Here is a 22,860-nt window from a genome sequence, read left to right as displayed (position 1 = left end):
TTTCCTTGGAGGCTTTGTAAATTGAACAGTTTTGCTGTTTAACTAAATCAGCTGCGACAATTAACTGACTGGAGTCATATTTCCTGTATTTACTTCTTTATTCATTTTTCAACTGTAAAACAAAAAAGAAAAATTCATTTTCGTGACTTAGGTAATTTCGTGACACACATAAATTAGTGTTCTACGTGTAACAAAAGTATGGTTGACATTTTTACAACATTAACTTTTATAATAATTATGTTCTCAAAAGGTTAGAAAACTTACAAGATTAATTCATATTAATAGATTTGCAAACATATTTTTATCAAGGCAAAATGTGCTAAGAAACACCATGAACAACAAAAGCAATAACAAATGTACAAATATATGTAAAATTATAAAATTATTCACACTGTAAGAGGCTTAGGAAGGCTACGCTACCTACAAATCTATATGTTAAATGCTAACATACCATTTACATTGATCCTTTTATGACTAAGTATTCAAAGTATAATTAGCAAAATCTTATTCAAACACAAGGACACAATGCTCACTATTAGGAAAACTTTTGTTTTGTAGCGTTGATGCATTGCAAGGCACAAACGATGCCTGCAACACTATCTAGTGGAGACCGCTGAACTACCAGGCCAAACAGCAGCTCCAAAACATCACTGGTATTTCCGTGACAAACGTCATAAAAAATGTCACGAAATTACCTGTGTCACGAAATAACCATACTTCACCCTACAAACTTTCATTCCCTTCAATAATAGTAGAATTTTGCATAGATTCCTTTACCCACTGTTAAGTGTTTTCAGCATTTAGGCAAATACACATTTTTTCCATAACCGATCTTAACTAAAGTTTTCACAGATGATTTATAAATCCTGATAGTAGAAATACAATATCACTCCAACCCTTAGGACAGTTCTAATTCAACAGGATGCTGATGGGAGTGTTGCTTGGTAGTTAGGCACATCTTTGGTCCAATCTCATGTTACATGTTTATCTTATATTATTTTTGTGGGCTCCTTATCATGGACCCCGACAAAGTAAATCTGATTGTGAACTTTCCTTGTCCCAAGTATTTAGAGGGAGTTCAAATATTTAAATGCCTTTTAGGATATTACGTCCGATTTATCCTATACCTTGCCACCACAGTTGATCGTGTCAATTTCCCTAAGATGAAAAATCAATATTTCATCTGGACAAAGGATCAGAATAAGGCCTTCCATACTCTCAGATCCAAAAACTATACCCTCCTATTCTCACACTCCCTAATTTAAATAAAATGGTTTGCCTTACAGGTTGATGCTTCCTAAGTGTCCTAGGACACTTCGAAAATGGGAAATTAAGACCTATAGCTTATTCGAACTGCATACTCTCTGACTGAAAATAATCTAGGTGCGTACGAGGAATAGAAAAGTTTCAGTCATTTTTAGATAGTTGTGGATTCGATCTCTACACTGATAACAGGCCTTGAGCTGGATGTTCATCTACCTCACCAGCTCGGAAAAGTAGGTTGATGGGTGCTATGCTAATCGCATTTCAAGTTTCAGATTCATCATTTTAAGATCTTGGAGAATGTTGTCGCTGACTAATTATCTTTAATGTTCAACCCTGACGAGTTTGAAGTTGATACCTTTCCACCCTTGGAAGCCTTAGCCATGACAGCTCCCACCCAAAGAGTACATCATAAATCTGATATTGATTTAAAGGAAGTTCATGCTAGAAGACCCATCTTGCCCGCAGATATTAAGTAATATCCTGCAGAATAAAGAAATACCTTACCAACTACATGAAGAATTATTATGCCATACTGTCAAATATGGTAAAGCTCATATTATTGTTGTGCTTGAGAATTTGAGGCCATTTATATTTAAATACTTTCACTCCTCTATTTTTTTCAGTTGGCATTTAAGGATACATAAAACATTTACAAAGATAGCCCTCCACGTTGTGTGGCCCAGTCTTAGACAATATGTAGTCAGTATGTACAATCTTACACTGACTCTCAGCTAGGTAAGCTGCCTCGCAGAGATAATGTTTGAATCTATTCTTCTCAACCCCCGGTGTAATCCTGGCATATCGTACACCTCGATATTTTTAGTCCTCTTGCAATATCCAAGGAGGTTAACAAGTGCTCTTATTTTTGAACATTTAGTCAAAACTTGTTATTCTCCTACTCTTGATGAACATGGATACTTCCACCATTGTGTGTGCTCTTATCAATCAGATGTATGTGCTCTTATCAACCAAGTGTGTGTGTTCTTTTCAACCAAGTCTGTGCTCTTATTTTTAACCAAGAGTGTGTGCTCTTTTAAACCAAGTGTGTATGCTATTTTCAACCAAGTGTGTGTGCTCTTTTCAACCAAGTGTGTGCTGTTGTTTTTAGCCAAGTGTGTGCTCTTGTTTTTAACCAAGTGTGTGTGCTCTTTTAAACAAATGTGTGTGATCTTTTCAACCAAGTTTGTGTGCTCCTTTCAACCACGTGTGTGTGCCCTTTTCAACCAAGTGTGTGCTCTTGTTTTTAACCAAGTGTGTGTTATTTACAACCAAGTGTGGACAATTTTTGGCACTCCTATTTTCGTAGTATGCTAGTTTTTTTCAGTCTATACTTCTTAAGGAAATGTGCTTTGAATGGGCAAAGCAAGCTGTATTTAGTAGTCCCAAATTCCCAAAAAGCATTCAAGTAGATCAATGTAATTAAAACCTCAAATTATGTTTGACCACTTTCTACAACTTTCACACAATAGGACATGGATCTCGAACTAATTTACTTATGAATTAATGCCACTGGCACCTCTCCTTCTGTACACATTTAAGTCAGCACCTCATGCATCCGATACTCAAACTTTGGGAAATCTCCATTCCCAATCTGCCTGCTAATAAAACCTCTTGAAATTGTAATTTTGAAAGTTTTTCAGATGATTTGGGTAGAGCTCAGGAAGCTGCAAGGGCTAGAAATGACGAGATCGCACCGCTCATAATGTTTGGTAGCATGTTGTTTTTTTCAGCTGGCATCCACAATTGATCATATTGGAAATAAATTTATATCTCCTTTAACTGAACATTACAAGATAGCTAAAATCCTTGGGTTATACCATTATATAACCCTGTTATCTTGGTGGCTCTGATATCTTAGAGCATGCCCAGAGAAGTCCCCAACCCTTTATTTTACACATGCAGTGAGCTGTGATATAGCTCCGGTAATATCCTGGAATGCTAGTAGAAGTTGGAAGTACTTCAACCAAATCATAGGCTCTATGGTTTTTCTGAGATGTCTCATAAATGTGATAGACTTGGATAAGCACCTTGTGATACTTCTAGCATCGGGATTTGGGTGGCATCAGGTTCTCATTGTAGTCCCCACCTAAAACATCTCCAGATCACAATGAATCGGCATATCTATTTCGCTATGGCTTAGGAGCCCACACCAAACCAGTTCTGCTCACAAGGGTGTATATGCTGGTCCCACAAGGGATTTATTGGCATGTAATAAATAAATCCACAGTTTCGTGGGTTGAAAATTTTTTCGAAAGGTTCATGTGAGCCAATTAAAATTTTTTTAATAAACGATTGTGCCAGGCTATATAGATGATTACTGTATACTTTGCATTGTATACATTTTTAATGAGCAATTTGTGTTTAATATGTTACCCACCCCCTTTACCATCCAAGTACTTGTTCCTTTTGGTTATTCCCCCAATTTCCCTCCTAACCATTTATGTTTCTGTTCCTGGTGCATTGGAGCAGAGTGTCCCTGCTGGAACCGCATGTTCAGAAATATTGGACATCTCGCCGAGCGGCATATACCCCTCCCTCGTGGTGTCTCTTGTCACGTGACACTGCCGGCTACTCGCGAGAGTCGTACACCAGGAGTACCTTAGGAACCATACTATAGAAGAGCTTGAAACAAGTAGTGCCTTAGGAACCATACTATAGTAGAGCTTGAAACAAGTAGTACCTTAGTAACCATACTACAGAAGAGCTTGAAACAAGTAGTACCTTAGGAACCATACTATAGTAGAGCTTGAAACAAGTAGTACCTTAGTAACCATACTACAGAAGAGCTTGAAACAAGTAGTACCTTAGGAACCATACTATAGAAGAGCTTGAAACAAGTAGTACCTTAGGAACCATACTATAGTAGAGCTTGAAACAAGTAGTACCTTAGTAACCATACTACAGAAGAGCTTGAAACAAGTAGTACCTTAGGAACCATACTATAGAAGAGCTTGAAACAAGTAGTACCTTAGTAACCATACTACAGAAGAGCTTGAAACAAGTAGTACCTTAGGAACCATACTATAGTAGAGCTTGAAACAAGTAGTACCTTAGGAACCATACTACAGAAGAGCTTGAAACAAGTAGTACCTTAGTAACCATACTACAGAAGAGCTTGAAACAAGTAGTACCTTAGTAACCATACTACAGAAGAGCTTGAAACAAGTAGTACCTTAGGAACCATACTATAGTAGAGCTTGAAACAAGTAGTACCTTAGTAACCATACTACAGAAGAGCTTGAAACAAGTAGTACCTTAGGAACCATACTATAGTAGAGCTTGAAACAAGTAGTACCTTAGGAACCATACTATAGAAGAGCTTGAAACAAGTAGTACCTTAGTAACCATACTACAGAAGAGCTTGAAACAAGTAGTACCTTAGGAACCATACTATAGTAGAGCTTGAAACAAGTAGTACCTTAGGAACCATACTATAGAAGAGCTTGAAACAAGTAGTACCTTAGTAACCATACTACAGAAGAGCTTGAAACAAGTAGTACCTTAGTAACCATACTACAGAAGAGCTTGAAACAAGTAGTACCTTAGGAACCATACTACAGTAGAGCTTGAAACAAGTAGTACCTTAGTAACCATACTACAGAAGAGCTTGAAACAAGTAGTACCTTAGGAACCATACTATAGTAGAGCTTGAAACAAGTAGTACCTTAGGAACCATACTATAGAATAGCTTGAAACAAGTAGTACCTTAGTAACCATACTACAGAAGAGCTTGAAACAAGTAGTACCTTAGGAACCATACTATAGTAGAGCTTGAAACAAGTAGTACCTTAGGAACCATACTATAGAAGAGCTTGAAACAAGTAGTACCTTAGGAACCATACTATAGAAGAGCTTGAAACAAGTAGTACCTTAAAACCATACTATAGAAGAGCTTGAAACAAGTAGTACCTTAGTAACCATACTATAGAAGAGCTTGAAACAAGTAGTACCTTAGGAACCATACTATAGAAGAGCTTGAAACAAGTAGTACCTTAGGAACCATACTTTAGAAGAGCTTGAAACAAGTAGTACCTTAGGAACCATACTATAGAAGAGCTTGAAACAAGTAGTACCTTAGGAACCATACTATAGTAGAGCTTGAAACAAGTAGTACCTTAGGAACCACACTATAGAAGAGCTTGAAACAAGTAGTACCTTAGTAACCATACTACAGAAGAGCTTGAAACAAGTAGTACCTTAGGAACCATACTATAGTAGAGCTTGAAACAAGTAGTACCTTAGGAACCATACTATAGAAGAGCTTGAAACAAGTAGTACCTTAGTAACCATACTATAGAAGAGCTTGAAACAAGTAGTACCTTAGTAACCATACTATAGAAGAGCTTGAAACAAGTAGTACCTTAGGAACTATACTATAGAAGAGCTTGAAACAAGTTTCTAGAGAACCCAAGTGCTTTTGTACTGGGTTGTTGAACAGAAGAGCTTTACTTGAGATCGAGTGATATTGAGCCTACTCCTGATATGTTGCTCTCACTCCTGCATAATTTCCATTCCCTTACTTTCTTCCCTCCAAGTCTGTATCTCCACCTCTCTCTCTAAACCATACTCACATTCAACCCTCTTCCCATTCCTTTACTTTCCATTTCCTCGCCCAATGCTTCTGGTCCCTTCCACGTGGTTCTCCTCTCATTACGATTCCACTTCCCTCCAAATCCCCCCCCCCCCCCCCCGAATGTTCTCGTTCATTCGGGTCGACCTCCGCCTCCGCGCGAACCAGGTGTAGGCCCCACTGGGCAGGAGTCTCCTGACTTCGCCAGAGCTGGACCGCTGAACCTGCTGCACCTTTTTAGCATCTCGACGAAGGGTCAGTGTAAGGTCACCATTTCATATAGGTAGAAGAATTCTAACCTAGAACTTTGAAAGTGAAGAGTGCTAAATTAGAAACTGTATCATCGAATATTGTATATTAATTAATTCAGTTATTAGTACAAGAAGAAACCTCAATCTGTCCATAATTTTTAAAGAACATTTTTGAATTTTCTAGTTATAGAAATTTATTGAAAAATAATTTTCTTTAAGAAAAAGATTTTTTTTTTTCAGATCTCATTTCAAGAAAGTCTTTTGCTGTATTGGTTATAATGATCAATATATATTTATGATTTTATATTTAATTTATCTATCACTACTTAGAAGGGGCTTAAAACTCTTGGATTATATCGCTAAAAGAGACCCAGCTAGCTCTGGTTAAAGATGAACCCACATCAGATGTGGTCTGTGAATATCCTTTTACTGGGCTAAACCTCACCCTCCCCATGCCATACCATGATATGATCTTATATTAACCCCCTTCCCTTATTACCACTCAGCCCATCTCCAGGAGCCGGAGATTCCTTTCTGCTCCTCAGAGTCAGTTAGGTTCCGCACGAACACTTGTGGCATTTTGAAATATTGTTAATATATAAGTCTTCATTTTGATTCTTGTACTTCATGTAGTGGCCATCTTTGAAAACTCTCTGTCGCCTCTTTTTTCTATCATACTACCGGCAGCGTTAATCAACATCACAATCTCCCTACTGGTAGTTCTTGAGTATTCTTGCAGACTTGTGGACCTAACACTGTGTGAGATATTAGTATTCACGAGATGCAGAGAATGTAGTAACCAGTTGTAGGTCATTGTGTTTGTAATTTATTCCTTTTTATTGTCTCTCATTTTTTCCTGGCGAATTTTGTTGTGTAGAATCGTGATTTTTATAGCTTTCTCGTAACAGTTCCTTAGATTTTTTTCCATATTAGCAGCTCTGCTATGGATTTTGTTCTGGGACACCACCCCATACAAACCCTCAAAATGGTAGTTAGAAACCAACATTATCAATCCTCCTAAATATACTAAACAACAATTTTGTGGACTCTATTTTAATTCCTCTCATATCCATACCAGCTCAATTTTTCCCGCTCAAGTTGGGTTCCGTTTCTAGTATTCCTAGTACATTACAATAATTAAAATATAAAAGAAATCCTTTACTATAATTTTAAAACTCAAAACATTTATTTAACAAAAGTATAAATGGCTGTGCTATTCAGTAGATTTGGCTTCACATGTCTCATCTATTTTATCATCATAAGTATCCTTCGTATTTTAAATGAATAATGCAATGGGGAATTTTTATTTAATACAATTTCTTGGACATACACAATCGCAGTTTTGGCTGTTTGTCATTCAAAAATTCAAGAATGATAACTCAGAAAGACAAATAAAATCATAAATCTACAGAGAACAACCCTAAATAAGCCTTGTGAAACAAACAGATAAACCCACCAATGAACCTGAACATGTATCATGGACAACACATAGACGACAGTACAGACGAACATATTCAAACTTAAATATCACACAGCACAAGAATTCAGTGAAAGGAATTTGTTTTCATTTTTATTTATTAGTTGCATTCTTGAAATTTTTCCATGACAAACATTGTAAAATTTCAATGGTGTATGTCCAAGAAATTATATTAAATCACAAAATTCAATCACACAAGAAAATATAAGAATAGGCCAATTAATGCCATCATCTGTTTACTTGAAAGTTTAGTCATGAGATTTTGAACTGTGATTCACATAAACTGTTCAACAAAGTGTAGGGCCTGGTGTTTTGCAGGTGTACCTTCTTCCTGCAGATGACATCCCAGTAGTGGACATCTTCCCCCAACACATGTGGGATCGTCATGTATCGAAACTTTCATTCTCCTTGAAGGAAACATACACCACCGAAGACACTCGACAGCTGTCCATCAGCCAGCGACAGTGCATCTACAAAGATGAGGTGAAGCTGGACACCAGCCCCATGTACACATACACTGCATGTAGAAGTGAGTGTCGCATGGCCAGGGCCAAGAAGCTGTGTGGCTGTGTGCCTTTCTTCTACCCGTCATCAGGTGAGTGTTGTGGCTCTTCATTGGCTCACAACATTTGTGCACAAGGGTGTGATGAAATACTTTTATTCTTAACTTCTACTTTTATAACAAACTGATTTTTTACTATTTATGAACTAATAATGTTATCTCTTCACTTAGTTAAGGCATCTTATATTGTCGCGGAGGCCCTCGGTCTCCGTCAAGATCTACAAAATGTCACTCAAAATAAAAATAATAAAATAACATCTTAAGATTAAATAAAACATGTGGGGGGGGGGGGGTAGCAGTATAGCTGGTACAGGAATGTCTAACCTCCTTGGGACAGGGGGTGCAGGGTGTTGACAGAAAAAAAAAGTATTATTCATCCCACATAGTTTCAAGTTTATTTCCGGTAAACTAAGACCAACACATAAATAACTAAATAAATAAATTAATAATATAAATAATGTCAAGTTATTCTGTTCACAATAAACAAATAAATAGTTCTGTGAAATAAATAAACAATTTTTCCTCTTCTTAGCACGAGTATTAATTTTTAAAATAACATGCTTAATCTCAACACACACCTCGACCCATCCTTAGGCTAAAATTAACGAAAGACATTTAACATTCCTGTGTTCCAAACTGCCTGCACTCCTGGAATGAATCAAAAAGTTAAGTCATCCTAACACTATTTGAAATACTCCTACATACCTTACACGAGGTGAAGGATAATTACGAGTTCGCCATTACTTACAACACCTTCTCCGGACGGCAGCACGCAGCTACCAGCCAGGGGCTCCGACAGTCCGCAAACACCTCACTGAGAAGAACCACACCGGGCGCACCCAGGGTGGCCCATTTATTAATTCCCCCTCACATCGTCATCACGTCGAGAACACTCCAGGCGAAAGCAAAAATCCCGGCCGCGATTTCACAACACAACCGCCATGCCGCCGACCGACGCTATCCCCTCTCCACCGGTCATGCCAGACTCGCCTTTCTTCCGCAAGATTGCGACACCAACACCAGCACGTCAGGCGCGCGCCTGCGCGAGAACAACAACGCAGCGAAAACGACCAGGGCGGCCAACGCTCCCGGAGATTCCAGGCCAGGATGTCGCAACCGCCCGCGCAGCTGGCCAGGCCCTCGGGCGGCGAATCACGCCACCGCCCCAGAACAACAGAGAGCATTAGCAATCTTCCGCGCCAGTAAGACAAAATACAACACCCGAGTGTCGCAAGCAAGCGTCAGGAACTCAAGCGGACTCAAAAAGCACTACTTGCATAAAGCCAAGTTCAATAAACCCTTCATGTAAAATTTTATCGCGTGACAATATCATACACATTAAATCTGATAGGGGCATTAAGAACAATTTATTTTAAATGCAATGATAAGATAAAATTTAATAGAACATTACCAAGCCAAATACGGGCTAAATGTTTAAAGTGATGAGACCCAGTTACCACCTCATGGAATAAGGAAGAGGGTTAAGGATCCGGAATCTGCATCATTGAAGAAATTTATGTAAGAAAATTCCCGAGACTAGGCGAAGAAATAAAATAATACTACTATACTACATCGTACATAGTACATCCTGTACTTAATGTTTCTCTCACAGTTCTCTCGAAGTACACACAAAGAAGATCAATGGGATAGGAGTGGTAGTCATAACACCTTTCTAGAGGGCAGGTGTCGAGCATAGTTAAATATACCCCTCAGGGGCATATGACGGTTTAGAGGGAAAGCATAGAGAAGTTTGCAAGATGATCTGTAGATGTCACATGCAGAATGAAATAGTCATAGAGGGCCTGAATTTATTTGCAAATGGGGTCGGGAGATGTCATAGAAAACACGAAAGCAGACCAAGGGTAGGGAAAGGTAGTTCCACATTTGGCTCACAGAGGGTGCGATAACAGAGCATCCCGAAGGAAACAGGGAGTTGGTCTGATGTGTCCTGCAGGCATACAGTGTGGGCCTGGGAGAGAGAAAGATGGAGGGCACTGAAGACGGGAGGGAGTAGGCAAAGTGCTAACATTGTGGGAGCTGTGCTATGCACACACACAATAGTCCTACACAGCATAGGGACAGGACTGGTGTTTACAAGCGAGGTGGCACAAGCCATCTCGAAATGCAATGTACATATTGTACAGTATGTGCCTAAAGCAAAAAGCACAGGAGACACATGCCATCGCTTGCAAAACCTGGCACTGCGGCCATGTCTAGTAAATGTTTGGGAAAAAATGCTATAAGAAAATTAGTAAATAAATAAAATATATATTGGGATGTACTATTTATCGGCACAAACCTTTACTGCACAATTTGTCTGAAACAAATCAGTTGATTGGATATTAGACAAACACATGTAAAAGAGTCCTCCAGTGACCAAACTCGTTATACTTCATCCCAACTAAGAGATTTTTTAAGTACATCAAGTTTATCAAATGTTCTTACACCAAGTGTTTCCGAACCAAAGAAACTTCAGAACCTGGCTGCACATAATTACACACTTTTTTCTACACAATCGACAATTCGTAGCATATTTTAAAATATCAACACACAATTCGACAAACATTCTCCAGCATCGATGAACAATACGACACACAACTTCATTCACATCGACGAACATGCTTTAAGTAATATCTGCGTAGGTATCTCTGTAACCATCTTCGTAAATCTACCTATATCTTAAACACATTCGTACTGCTGTCCGGTCACCTTCTGTTGTGTTGGTGGTGGTACTGATGATGTTGCCTAGGGCGCCAACCAGCAATTCGGCTGTATGCCAGTATACAGTTTAGACACGGGACTCTGTCTCAGGGCGTATCATCACCTTAGTGGCTAGCGGACGTCATGTAAAGGCATAAGTGAATTCACTGACTTTTACAGCCACCAGGGAGGCTGATTTAAAAAAGTGGTGAATGGGTGGCCATGTGAAATTATAAATGCAGTATTCATTGGAACAGGTTCATTGACACATCCACTCTTACAAGGCGCTGCTGGTGACATGGGCCATTGCTTCCTCTTGAGCAGGATCTCGGCGCGGTACACTATACTGCTCGCTTATTCAGTGGTGACTGCGTGTGTGGCATCGTCATTGGCTACGGGGCGTCTATTAATTATGTGAGGCGTTAAGGGGAGAGAAGGTCTCATCAAATATCACGTAATTTTTTGAACGCAAGAAACAGTGTAAAATTGCAAGAAAACTGGGTTAAAACATGTTTCTCCACTAAAATATGGCTAAATCCAACACAATTATATTTATTGCGGCTATGCGAACGCCACAACGTAGCACAGTAGCCCTTCGATAGTTTAGCCACCAGCCAGCCAGTCGCGTGACTCGACGCACTCTGTGACATACGAGCCGGGTGGCAGAGACATGCGGACAGGTCCCGACCTGCTGTGTTCCGTTACTCGACGGCTGAGTCAGTGCTGTCACTCATCCATAATTATTATGATGCATACATGAAAAGACTCGTCTACAAGACGAAGAAGTGCTGCTAGGAAGAACACAGCGAAGCAGTTTCCCTAAAAAGAAAGCTACACGTTCAGCATGCGATCGAACAGCTCCTCAGAGAAGCGGCGGGGAGAAAGGCCGGGAATACTCAGGCATTCCTTAATGAGGTAGGTTAAAGCCCTTTCGTTCTATTTTATACACAAGGCATCTCGAGATCGCGATACAGTGCGGGAATACTCAAGCCAGTTATTTATAGGTATCTTTTGTTTTATAAATTTCATTGTTAAAATAAATTGGCATTGGCAAAAATAAAACGCATGGTGAGCTTCTTGATTGAGATATGCTGAAACAACAGTTACTACGTATCAGCGTATTTTTAGGCCGATTTAGTACACCGCACTAGTAAAAGTGAGGTTATGTACCCTGCAGTATCTACAAGAGCTGCAGAGAAACAGCGTGCTGTCCACAGTGCACCAGCTGCAGCAGCCCTCACGGACTGTCACATGTCGAGCTACTGAGCTGCTGTCTGCAAGCTACAGCGAGGTTGAAGGAGCAGATGATTTTACTGAAAAATCATAGACATGTTGGTTCCAGCAGTCACGGTAGCATACGGAGCAATCAAACGAACGTATTCCTTAATAAAATTCACCAAATTAAAAAAAAATTAAAATTAAAATTTAAAATAAAGTCAATTAAAACTAATTATTACAAAATAATAATAATAATAATAAAATAATACAAAAACAGCTTCTGTCAGTTTGTGAACATTTTTGTTGTTGTTGTGCCAGGATAGAGTTGTAGTACAAACCAGAAGATGGACATTAAGTGACTTGAGAATAAACATTTTTAAGTGCCTGTGACTTGTACTCGAAAATGATATTTAAGTACAATTATTCATTATTAATGTAAATATTAGTATTCAATAAAAATGTAAAAAAACTTAATTGGGCTATCCCTTAAGAACACAGTTTTCCCCACAATATTAATCGTAACACTATGTATTTGGTATATGTCCCAGAAGCTGATATGGATTTCGGAACATTGCTTGCAAATTTATCTAATGGTCATAAGTGTAGTCACTGCAGCAAGAAGTTTGACCTGAGGAAGAATGCTAGATATCACGAGAAGAATGGTTTTGTTAAAAGCCCACATAGCAAAATATTAATTTGTGACCGGTGTGGCAGGTTGTTTACACGAATTGATAACTTAAAAATACAGGGTAATTATAAAGTCCGTGAAACATTAAAAAAAAATCGGTACAGTGAAATAATGGCTAAGAATTATGTAACAAATTATATACCACGTAAAAGAAAAGCTCTCAAAGTTTTTTTTTCCACTAGTTATAAATGTTCTATGTGTCCACCTTGCGTCACACGACACACATCTAATCGATAGTCCAATTTTGCCGATACCCGACCCAGAATATCAGGAGTGGTGGTAAGAGCAGCTTCTACGATGCGGTGTCTCAATTCGTCAAGGTTCTGTGGTAGAGGTGGAACATAAGATGAAGTCCCTGCTATCAGCTTCAAGTTTGGCATAAGCCACAATTTCAGCATGTCGAGGTAGGTGTTACCAGTGACAGTTCTCTCAGCGAAGAAGAAGGGGCCATAATTTGTCTTGTTTGACATGGCACAGAACACGTTAACTTTTGGCGAATCTCGTACGTGTTCGAGAGTTGCATGTGGATTCTCTGTCCCCCATATGCGTGTGTTGTGTCGGTTGACTCTTCCTGAGAGATGAAAAGTGGCTTCGTCACTGAAGATTAATTTTCTTGCAAAGTCATCGTATTCAAGATGGTTCTGCATGGCAAGTCAGAGCAATTTGTCATCCTGGCTGATGGCTTGCAGAAGCTGCACTTTGTACGGCTTCACTCTTAATCGCTTACGAAGAATTTTCCACACTGTTGGCTGAGGGATGTTCAATTCTGCACTAGCCCGATAAGTTGACTTCTTGGGACTCCGCACCATTACGTCCCGTACACAATCCACTGTCTGTTGTGACACGCCTGGCCGACCCGACCGTTTTGCGTCGCACAAACAGCTGTCTTCCTTGAATTTATTGTACCACTTCATTATACTATTGTAAACTGGTGGTGTTGTGTTAAACTTGCCACAGAAAGCTCTTTGGACACTCACTACCGATTCGCTACGGGCGTATTCAAGCACACAAAAGGCTTTCTTTGCCTGATTCGCAGCCATTTTCAGCAACTACATGCACTAGCGCCCATGTCGGTTGTTTTTTAAAATAGCTTTTTGGCGCTACATTCAAAACAACTTTGAGAGTTGTTCTTTCACGCGGTATATAATTTGTTACATTATTCTTTTCCATTTTGCTGTTCCTATTTTATGAAATGTTTCACGGACTTTATAATTACCCTGTACATAGCAGGACTTTTAAAGCAGTACTCACTTATAATAGAGTACAAAGATGGGCCACTACTCTAAAGAAGAGTTTGTAGCATGATGACAATTATTTATCTTGTGGTGGTGGTTTTTGTTCATAGCTCTCCTGATCTCGATAAAGAACTTGAAGTGAAGGACGTTGATTGTTTAAGGAAGACTGAATACAATAGAAGAATCATTACCATTAAAATTAAGAATACATACATACACTTAGAAAGGATGCTTTTAAACGATGAAGAAGCTTCGAAATCAAAGATTTCGAATTATTACAGTGATCTAGATGAAGATGCTGACAACTTAGATGTTGATGATAGTGACTTTCAAGCTGGTGATAAAAGTGAACACTGTAATGGTTTACAGGACATTGATGGGAAAGATTAAATGACGATAAAGGCAACTCCAGAAAATATATATTACACATCGAGGGACGTTCCAAACAGAATGGTTGACATACATATTTTTTATTTATGATGCATGTGAAGGTTTTTTTTGCATGGATTTGATATCCTCCATATTAAAAATACTAAAAGAATACGATTGATAGAATACAAATATGATATGTTGATATAACAATTTTTCATAGATTTGTTTTAATTTGTGAGTTAGAATAATGTGTAGTAGGTAGATGGGCATCCGAGCCCAGGCTTCAGGCTGAGGAGCCAGGCTTCAGGCTGAGGAGCCAGGCTTCAGGCTGAGGAGCCAGGCTTCAGGCTGAGGAGCCAGGCTTCAGGCTGAGGAGCCAGGCTTCAGGCTGAGGAGTCAGGCTTCAGGCTGAGGAGCCAGGCTTCAGGCTGAGGAGACAGGCTTCAGGCTGAGGAGCCAGGCTTCAGGCTGAGGAGCCAGGCTTCAGGCTGAGGAGACAGGCTTCAGGCTGAGGAGCCAGGCTTCAGGCTGAGGAGCCAGGCTTCAGGCTGAGGAGCCAGGCTTCAGGCTGAGGAGCCAGGCTTCAGGCTGAGGAGCCAGGCTTCAGGCTGAGGAGCCAGGCTTCAGGCTGAGGAGACAGGCTTCAGGCTGAGGAGCCAGGCTTCAGGCTGAGGAGCCAGGCTTCAGGCTGAGGAGCCAGGCTTCAGGCTGAGGAGCCAGGCTTCAGGCTGAGGAGCCAGGCTTCAGGCTGAGGAGCCAGGCTTCAGGCTGAGGAGCCAGGCTTCAGGCTGAGGAGCCAGGCTTCAGGCTGATGAGCCAGGCTTCAGGCTGAGGAGCCAGGCTTCAGGCTGAGGAGCCAGGCTTCAGGCTGAGGAGCCAGGCTTCAGGCTGAGGAGCCAGGCTTCAGGATGAGGAGCCAGGCTTCAGGCTGAGGAGCCAGGCTTCAGGCTGAGGAGCCAGGCTTCAGGCTGAGGAGCCAGGCTTCAGGCTGAGGAGCCAGGCTTCAGGCTGAGGAGCCAGGCTTCAGGCTGAGGAGCCAGGCTTCAGGCTGAGGAGCCAGGCTTCAGGCTGAGGAGCCAGGCTTCAGGCTGAGGAGCCAGGCTTCAGGCTGAGGAGCCAGGCTTCAGGATGAGGAGCCAGGCTTCAGGCTGAGGAGCCAGGCTTCAGGCTGAGGAGCCAGGCTTCAGGCTGAGGAGCCAGGCTTCAGGCTGAGGAGCCAGGCTTCAGGCTGAGGAGCCAGGCTTCAGGCTGAGGAGCCAGGCTTCAGGCTGAGGAGCCAGGCTTCAGGCTGAGGAGCCAGGCTTCAGGCTGAGGAGCCAGGCTTCAGGCTGAGGAGCCAGGCTTCAGGCTGAGGAGCCAGGCTTCAGGCTGAGGAGCCAGGCTTCAGGCTGATGAGCCAGGCTTCAGGCTGAGGAGCCAGGCTTCAGGCTGAGGAGCCAGGCTTCAGGCTGAGGAGCCAGGCTTCAGGCTGAGGAGCCAGGCTTCAGGCTGAGGAGCCAGGCTTCAGGCTGAGGAGCCAGGCTTCAGGCTGAGGAGCCAGGCTTCAGGCTGAGGAGCCAGGCTTCAGGCTGAGGAGCCAGGCTTCAGGCTGAGGAGCCAGGCTTCAGGCTGAGGAGCCAGGCTTCAGGCTGAGGAGCCAGGCTTCAGGCTGAGGAGCCAGGCTTCAGGCTGAGGAGCCAGGCTTCAGGCTGAGGAGACAGGCTTCAGGCTGAGGAGCCAGGCTTCAGGCTGAGGAGCCAGGCTTCAGGCTGAGGAGTCGACCGCCATCTCGCTTGTGACATCACGGCAGCCAAATTGGATGACGACCTTTGACCTTAACCTTGGCGGCAATCTTGGATCCACCATTTTGTTTTCTCGAACTTTCCTCGATTTTTAATTCTGCCATTTTGTTTTCTAGAAATTTCCGCCATCTTGTATCGAATGCCCGACTCCCTAATAATGCAATTTTCGTTACGGCCGCCTTCTTGAAAATGTGTAATGTTTATGCTATCAAATAGGTAAATATTTTAAAATGTATAAAAAAAATAATTAATTAAAATTTTAATAGCAAATTTATTTTTAAAAACCAGTTGCACATATCATTATGGTCGCTATCTGGTATTTTAGAAACTTTGCATGCTTCGTTACATCTGTCATTATGGATGTGTATGTCATCATCGTTGCACTTTTCTTACATCTACCATCTTCGATTTAGGATATAACAATTTTCTTTATGGTCCTCATCTTGAAAATCCATAATTATTATCCAAAAAAATTCGGGAAAAAATAAATTTATAAAAAATTGATTAATAAAATATTAATAAAACATTTAAAAACAGGCCTTTGTCATTAAGTCACCAGTACAAACCCGGTAAGGGCAAACATAAAAAAATGGTGACAGATCCATCCTCCAAAGAAACCGCTGGCAGACTAACCTCTCAGCACTAATGCCAAGGTATATATCGACAGCTAGTATGATGTCATGTCCGCTGTCTTGTTTTCGTCAGCTGGAGGCCTTCATTTTGTTTTCGTCTGCTAGAGTGCACTGCTGCCAAGATATTTATATTTTAACTCGCTAGAGTGCAGTAATAATTTATTATTACTGTGGCAATCACCATTTTAAAATTAGAATCCATCTTGAAAAGCCGTAATTATTAAACTAGAAATTAGGGAAAAATTCCCAAATTCATTACATCAATTTAAAATTAATATACTTATTGAATCAATGGTTTCCCGTCTTTGGTTCGAATATTAGATCAATGCAAACCAATTAATTTAGGCAAAAAAACTTATTTAATAAGTCATGAATGAAATCCTAAAAGCAGCTTAACCTCCTCATATACCAGCCTCCAGTAAGTCGATATGGCCGCCAACTCCGGAATTTGTATTTATTGACCTATAAATTTGGAAATATTCCAAAATTTATTTTAAAAATCTACTTATTAAAGATAATGATTTGTTCTACATATTTCAGTCCTTTGTTTGATTCTCGGTCAGTGATAAGGATAACTTATAATTAAAATAATTTTATATTCTATCCCATTACGTTTCGTGGAGTTTATTAATCATTCACTCTAAGAAAAACAACTCTTGACAAAATACGTGTCTGACGAATTAAATACGTTGTCGTTATGCCTAACATGAAAGTCTAATTTTTCGATACTTAGAATACATTTCAACCAGTTCATCAAATTGCTATATCTATAGGCCAAGTGTCTTCGGACCACGATACCAGGTCATTAACAACGGCAGTCGTATCGACCAGACATTTGCGAACATCATGACCTTCTTCGGCGATAGCTAATATACCTAGCATATTTCAACCAGTCAAGACAAATTCTTCGAACTGTCAGACAATCATAAAATCAATTACAATCAGTTAGACCAAATGGAACAAGTTTTATGCTTACTAAAGCACAAAGAATCCCTGAACATATTTCATCAAGACCAAGAGGTTTTGAACCAGTAAATATTCAGGGTGACTGCAGATTTTACTTTTTACATTTATAGAAATGACACACACATTCAACAAAAAAAAAAAGAACACACATAATTGACACACGGGACACACAGGACAAGGAATAAACACACAGTATACACACAGTATACACACTGGACACACAATGACCACACAGCAACACAAATTTAACGAAAAGGGCGCACATTTGGAAGGAAATAAACGAAAAGGAAGCACAATCAAAGAAAAGGAAGCACAATAATCGAAAAGGATGCAAAATTGGAAGCACATTCAAATAGTACCTATATAATAAGGGCTCCTGCGCCAGGCTTCATGGCTTGGTGCTAGAGGTGCTGACCACCATCTCTGATTGTGACTTAACGGCGGCCATCTTGAACTTAAAATGTCTTAAAAATGACTCAAATTACTCAAAATTTCTACAATTTCTCTTTTTAAAAAAAAAATTCCCGTTTTGAAGAAAAAGTTTTCTTTTTTATTTCTCAAAACGGCCACAGTCTTGAAAAGTCCGTAATGAGGTTTAAGAATCCATATCTACAGCCTCCCTAAGCCTCTGAAAATATATTGAAATATATTGAAAATATTATAAATATATTTTGAAAATCCGTGTTTTATACTAAAAAATCGGGAAGACTTTAAAATTTATAAATAATTTAATTGTTAAAATTTTAATAAAATTTATTTAAAAACACCATTGCACGTATCGTTATGATTGCCATCTTGGATGTGTCTGACATCATCATTGCACCTTTAGTTATGGACGCCAGTAGTATAGGAATGACGGACCGGGCACGGGGTTCAGGGTGTGGTGTCGGTGGTGTTGACCGCCATCTTGGATTGTGACATCAAGGCGGCCATCTTGGATGCTCGTGACCTTGACCTTTGACCTTGACCTTGACCTCCAAAATTAGCCAAAATTGGGCAAAATTTTGCTCAACATTCCTCAAAAATCGCAAAAATTTCCATTTCTGTAGGAAAAAATTCCGCCAAAAAATCTCAAAAATTGAGATAAATTGGAAATTCCCGTTTTCGAGGGAAACATTTCCCGTTCCGAGGGAAAAAATTCCCGTTATTAGTCCTTAAAAATCCCAGCGACTAGAAAGTCCTAAAAGAGGCTTAAGCATCCTTGTCTACAGCCTCCGATAAGCCTCTGACATGAACTAGGATTATGACGTTTCCGTTGCAATTTCCGTTACGGTCGCCATCTTTAACTTTATTATTTATTATCCGATTTTAATAAAAAAAATTTAAAATTTATAAAAAAATTCAAATAATAAAAATTTAATGAAAAATATTTAAAAAATTACATTTATGACACGGAGCTCGGAGTCATCGGTTCAAACCCGGCGAGTGCAAAAACAAAATAAAAATGGCAACCGATCCTTCCCCCGTGGTGGGTGCTTGCAGACTGACCCCCACCACTTTATACCATACATATATATCGTCAGGTAATATGACGTCATGTCCGCCATCTTGAAAATCCGTAATTTTTATGTAAGAAAATCAGGAAAAATTCTAAAATTCATCAAAAATTTCACTCATTCAATTATGATTCATTCGAAACTCGGTTCGATCCCTGACAGATACAAAAAATAATTTTATGTAATAAATAATAACTTCAAAAAAACCCGAACCATAGTCCTAAAAAAAAGAGACTTTAAATACTCTACTACCAGCCTACAGTAAGCCGTTATGTCCACCATCTTGGAAATTTGTATTTATTGAACCATAAATTTATAAAAGTATTAAATTCATATATAAATCAAACATTAATTTACCTATTGAATAGTTACTTGGTTCGATCTAGGATGATGCAAAAAAATTAAATATAACATCAATTTAACATAATAGTAACAGGTTCGAGGAAGTAAACACCGCAAGTTCTTTTACAAACATAATATATATTACATAATTTCTATTCTACTACAGGATCACTTACGAAAGATAGCAAATTTATAATCAATCATTTAGTTCCGCATCGGTGTGAAATGACTAATTCTTAGCTCCAATCGGTTTATACTAGACAGAGTCCAACCAGAACCTTTATTGACATAGTTCTCCTATTCTTAACAGAGTTTCTGAATACCGTTTTTAACAGTTTGCTTTACATCGTCAGAACTGTAAATTACTGCAGCCAATGTCTTGAATGCACACTTCTTCACTTTGTCATCTAACGGATATGGCTTTCCATATAGACAGTCCAACCACAAGTTATATTTTAATGGAACTTTTGTTGCTACGTTATCAGTAAGCTGATTGATTATGTCCTGTCTGATATCATCAAGAAAAGTACAAATGTCCTTCGACTCACCGAACGTATTTAGATAATAGTAGTCTTACAACGTTCCACGAAATGCAGACTGCGCCAAGTAGACGCCATTATCGTTCACTTGTAATGCTCCGAACACAGTCTTAGGTTTATTTTCCTGTTCGGACGTCATACCAATCGGTTGCTGCACATCGGTTTTCTTGCTTGTACGCTCACGAGCCTTCAACCTAAACCGAGGAGTCGAAATTTCTGCAGGTAGTTCAGCAGTAGGCACACGGACTTCACCTTTACAGTTTTTCGCATGTCGTCGCAAATTATCAATTCGAGTAAACCATTCATGACACTCATCACATCGAAACTTCATGCGAGATGGATTCTTCGTGCATTTGCTCCGCTCATGTCTTCGTGCATCATGAGCAAATGCGAACGTCATATCACAGTAGCTGCAAGGATACCGTGGTGATGAAAACGAACCTTTCAGACCCGATCCAGATACTGACGTTGTCGCAGTTGCACCATCTCCAGGCATACTCTTATGAACATCAATGCATCGTTGTTGCGCCGAAACCTTTACTTTCTGCCGAACAGCAGGACCTTTGCATCTCTTCATGTGCGTTTTCATATTATCTTGTCTTGCAAATTGCCTGTGACATTTCTTACAGCCAATCATTTTGCGATAAAGGTTCTTGGCACATTCTCTATTCTCACGTCGTCGAGCATTGCTGTTGTTTGAGAAAATCTTGTCGCAGTAACAGCACCGATGTTCGTTAGTCGTTGTTGAATCATCACCCATTGAAGTCTCCATTTATGGCGAAACAGCGTTCGTCGAGGTTTCCTGTACAGCCAGCACTACAGGCATTAAAGTCTCTTCTGCTGGTGGTATCATGTCTGTCGAAGTCTCCTCCAGTGTTTTCGTCGTCGTTGCCAACGGGATCTGCACCTTCTCCGTCGTAGCTGTCGTAAAGGTTCCCGTAGACGATGGTACAACCTCCGAGTTCGTCGTTAAAGTCGGTAAAGATGCCATCGAGTTCGCAAGAACAGGTAATACCGAGATTTTTGTACCAGAAGAAACAAACTAGGTGATCCTTACGTCGATGTCGTCAGTAACAAACTGAGCGACCTGCTGTCTAGGACTCGCTTCGATACATGCACCGGTTGGAATAATACGCTAGTCAAATCAAGAACCAATTACTATAATACTCGAGTCAAAACAACATTGAAAATAGAAGGACAATCAACGAAAAAACAGCACATTTGGAAGCACCGTCTACGAAAAGGCAGCACATTTGGAAGCACCGACAACGAAAAGGCAGCACATTTGGAAGCACCGACAACGAACAGGCAGCACATTTGGAAGCACCGACAACGAAAAGGCAGCACATTTGAAAGCACCACCAACGAAAAGGCAGCTCATTTTGGATGCACCATCATAAAGGCAGCACATTTTGGAAGCACCATCAAATAATGAAGCACATTTGGAAGCTCCATCAACCAAAAAAAAAAGGCAAAAAGGAAGCACAAGTTACGAGATCTAAGTCTTAGTTAGAAATCAGAATACAAGAAATAAAAACATTAAATTCTTATAATTTAAATTATTTATTTTATTTCTTTACATTATACAAATGCAAGTAAAGCAAACCATTATTGTATGTAGCCTGCTTTCCTCAGTTCCATGTGTATAAAGGATATTTCTTTGATGCACGAATAGTTTCCTGCACAAAGCGAACCATTTAGAAGTCTTAGCCGGTCAACCAATATGTTTGGATCTTTCCATGATGTGTAATCATTCTCTTCTACCACTATCTTCCTTGCACGTTTATAATAAATAATATTATGATCTCTGGTGTCTCCCGTTTTACCACCAAACTCAGGGTAACTTTCATTTTTGAGACGGTGATCATCACAAGCTTGATCAGATTTATTTAATATATCACGTCGTTTCCATCGTTTCGGTCTCAGGACACCGCCACATTCTTCGATCTTGTCAGCTTTAGGTGCTTCATCATAGTCTATGTCTTTGTCAACAGCCTCAGAGTCACTGTAACAATCTCCGTAGAAGGAATCGTCTTCACCCAATTTACCGTAATAAATCGATGATGATGATGTTGAAGTGTCTTCATCGTCTTCATGCTTCCTTTATAGGAGTCCATCATTTTTACAAAGTAGGAAATATCTACTTGAATTCGGCTGGAATATATTCTCACTTTTCACGTTAAGGATTCTTCCATTGTCTTCATTCTTCCGTAAATTATCAACCTCCTTCAATTTAAGTTCTTTGTCGAGATCGGAAGAGCCAAGAAAATTATTGTCGTAATGCAGATCACTCTTCCTTAGTCTAGTAGATTCATCGTTGTCCTCTAGCTTGTACGCAGGCTTGGCGTTACAAGTTCTGCCATGTCTTTTTAGGCTTTCTCTCTCCGCGTAAACGACTTGCTACATCGAACACAACTTATCATATTGCGCAGTGTATTTTTAACACAGTCATTCTTCTCGTGCTGTCTTTTATTCTTTCTCAAGATAAACTCTTTGCTGCAAAACTTACACCTATGTTCTTTCGATACAGCGTCAGATCCCAAATCGGAATTCATATTAGTTACTGAGACTAATTCCAGATACCAATTGAGTGTTTTAAATTAGATCCATTACTTAAATAGAATTTTTTTCATATTTCATCAGCGAGAATTAATATATCTCATGCAAAAGTACTTTATGCATGTAGTTATGCTTTTCAACCACAGATGTCGCCACATGTTGCTTGCAGGTAAATAATATTTAGTTCTTTTATGCGGGATGCGGGA

At 39.9% G+C, this 22,860-nt stretch overlaps 1 protein-coding gene across 1 annotated transcript in view; it reads left to right on the top strand.

Moving 5' to 3' along the window:
* Nucleotides 1-22,860, top strand: part of LOC134535628 (sodium channel protein Nach-like) — a 180,817-nt gene that overhangs the window by 120,960 nt on the left and 36,997 nt on the right. Inside the window, exon 7 of the mRNA XM_063374806.1 lies at nt 7,883-8,159. Within this exon, the coding sequence (XP_063230876.1) occupies nt 7,883-8,159 (277 nt within the window). The remainder of the gene's footprint in view (nt 1-7,882; nt 8,160-22,860) is intronic.

This window comes from Bacillus rossius, chromosome 10 (assembly GCF_032445375.1).
Source record: "Bacillus rossius redtenbacheri isolate Brsri chromosome 10, Brsri_v3, whole genome shotgun sequence".
Lineage (NCBI taxonomy): Eukaryota > Metazoa > Arthropoda > Insecta > Phasmatodea > Bacillidae > Bacillus > Bacillus rossius.
Note: the sequence above shows the minus strand (reverse complement) of the source record. Positions and strands in the feature narration are given on the sequence as shown.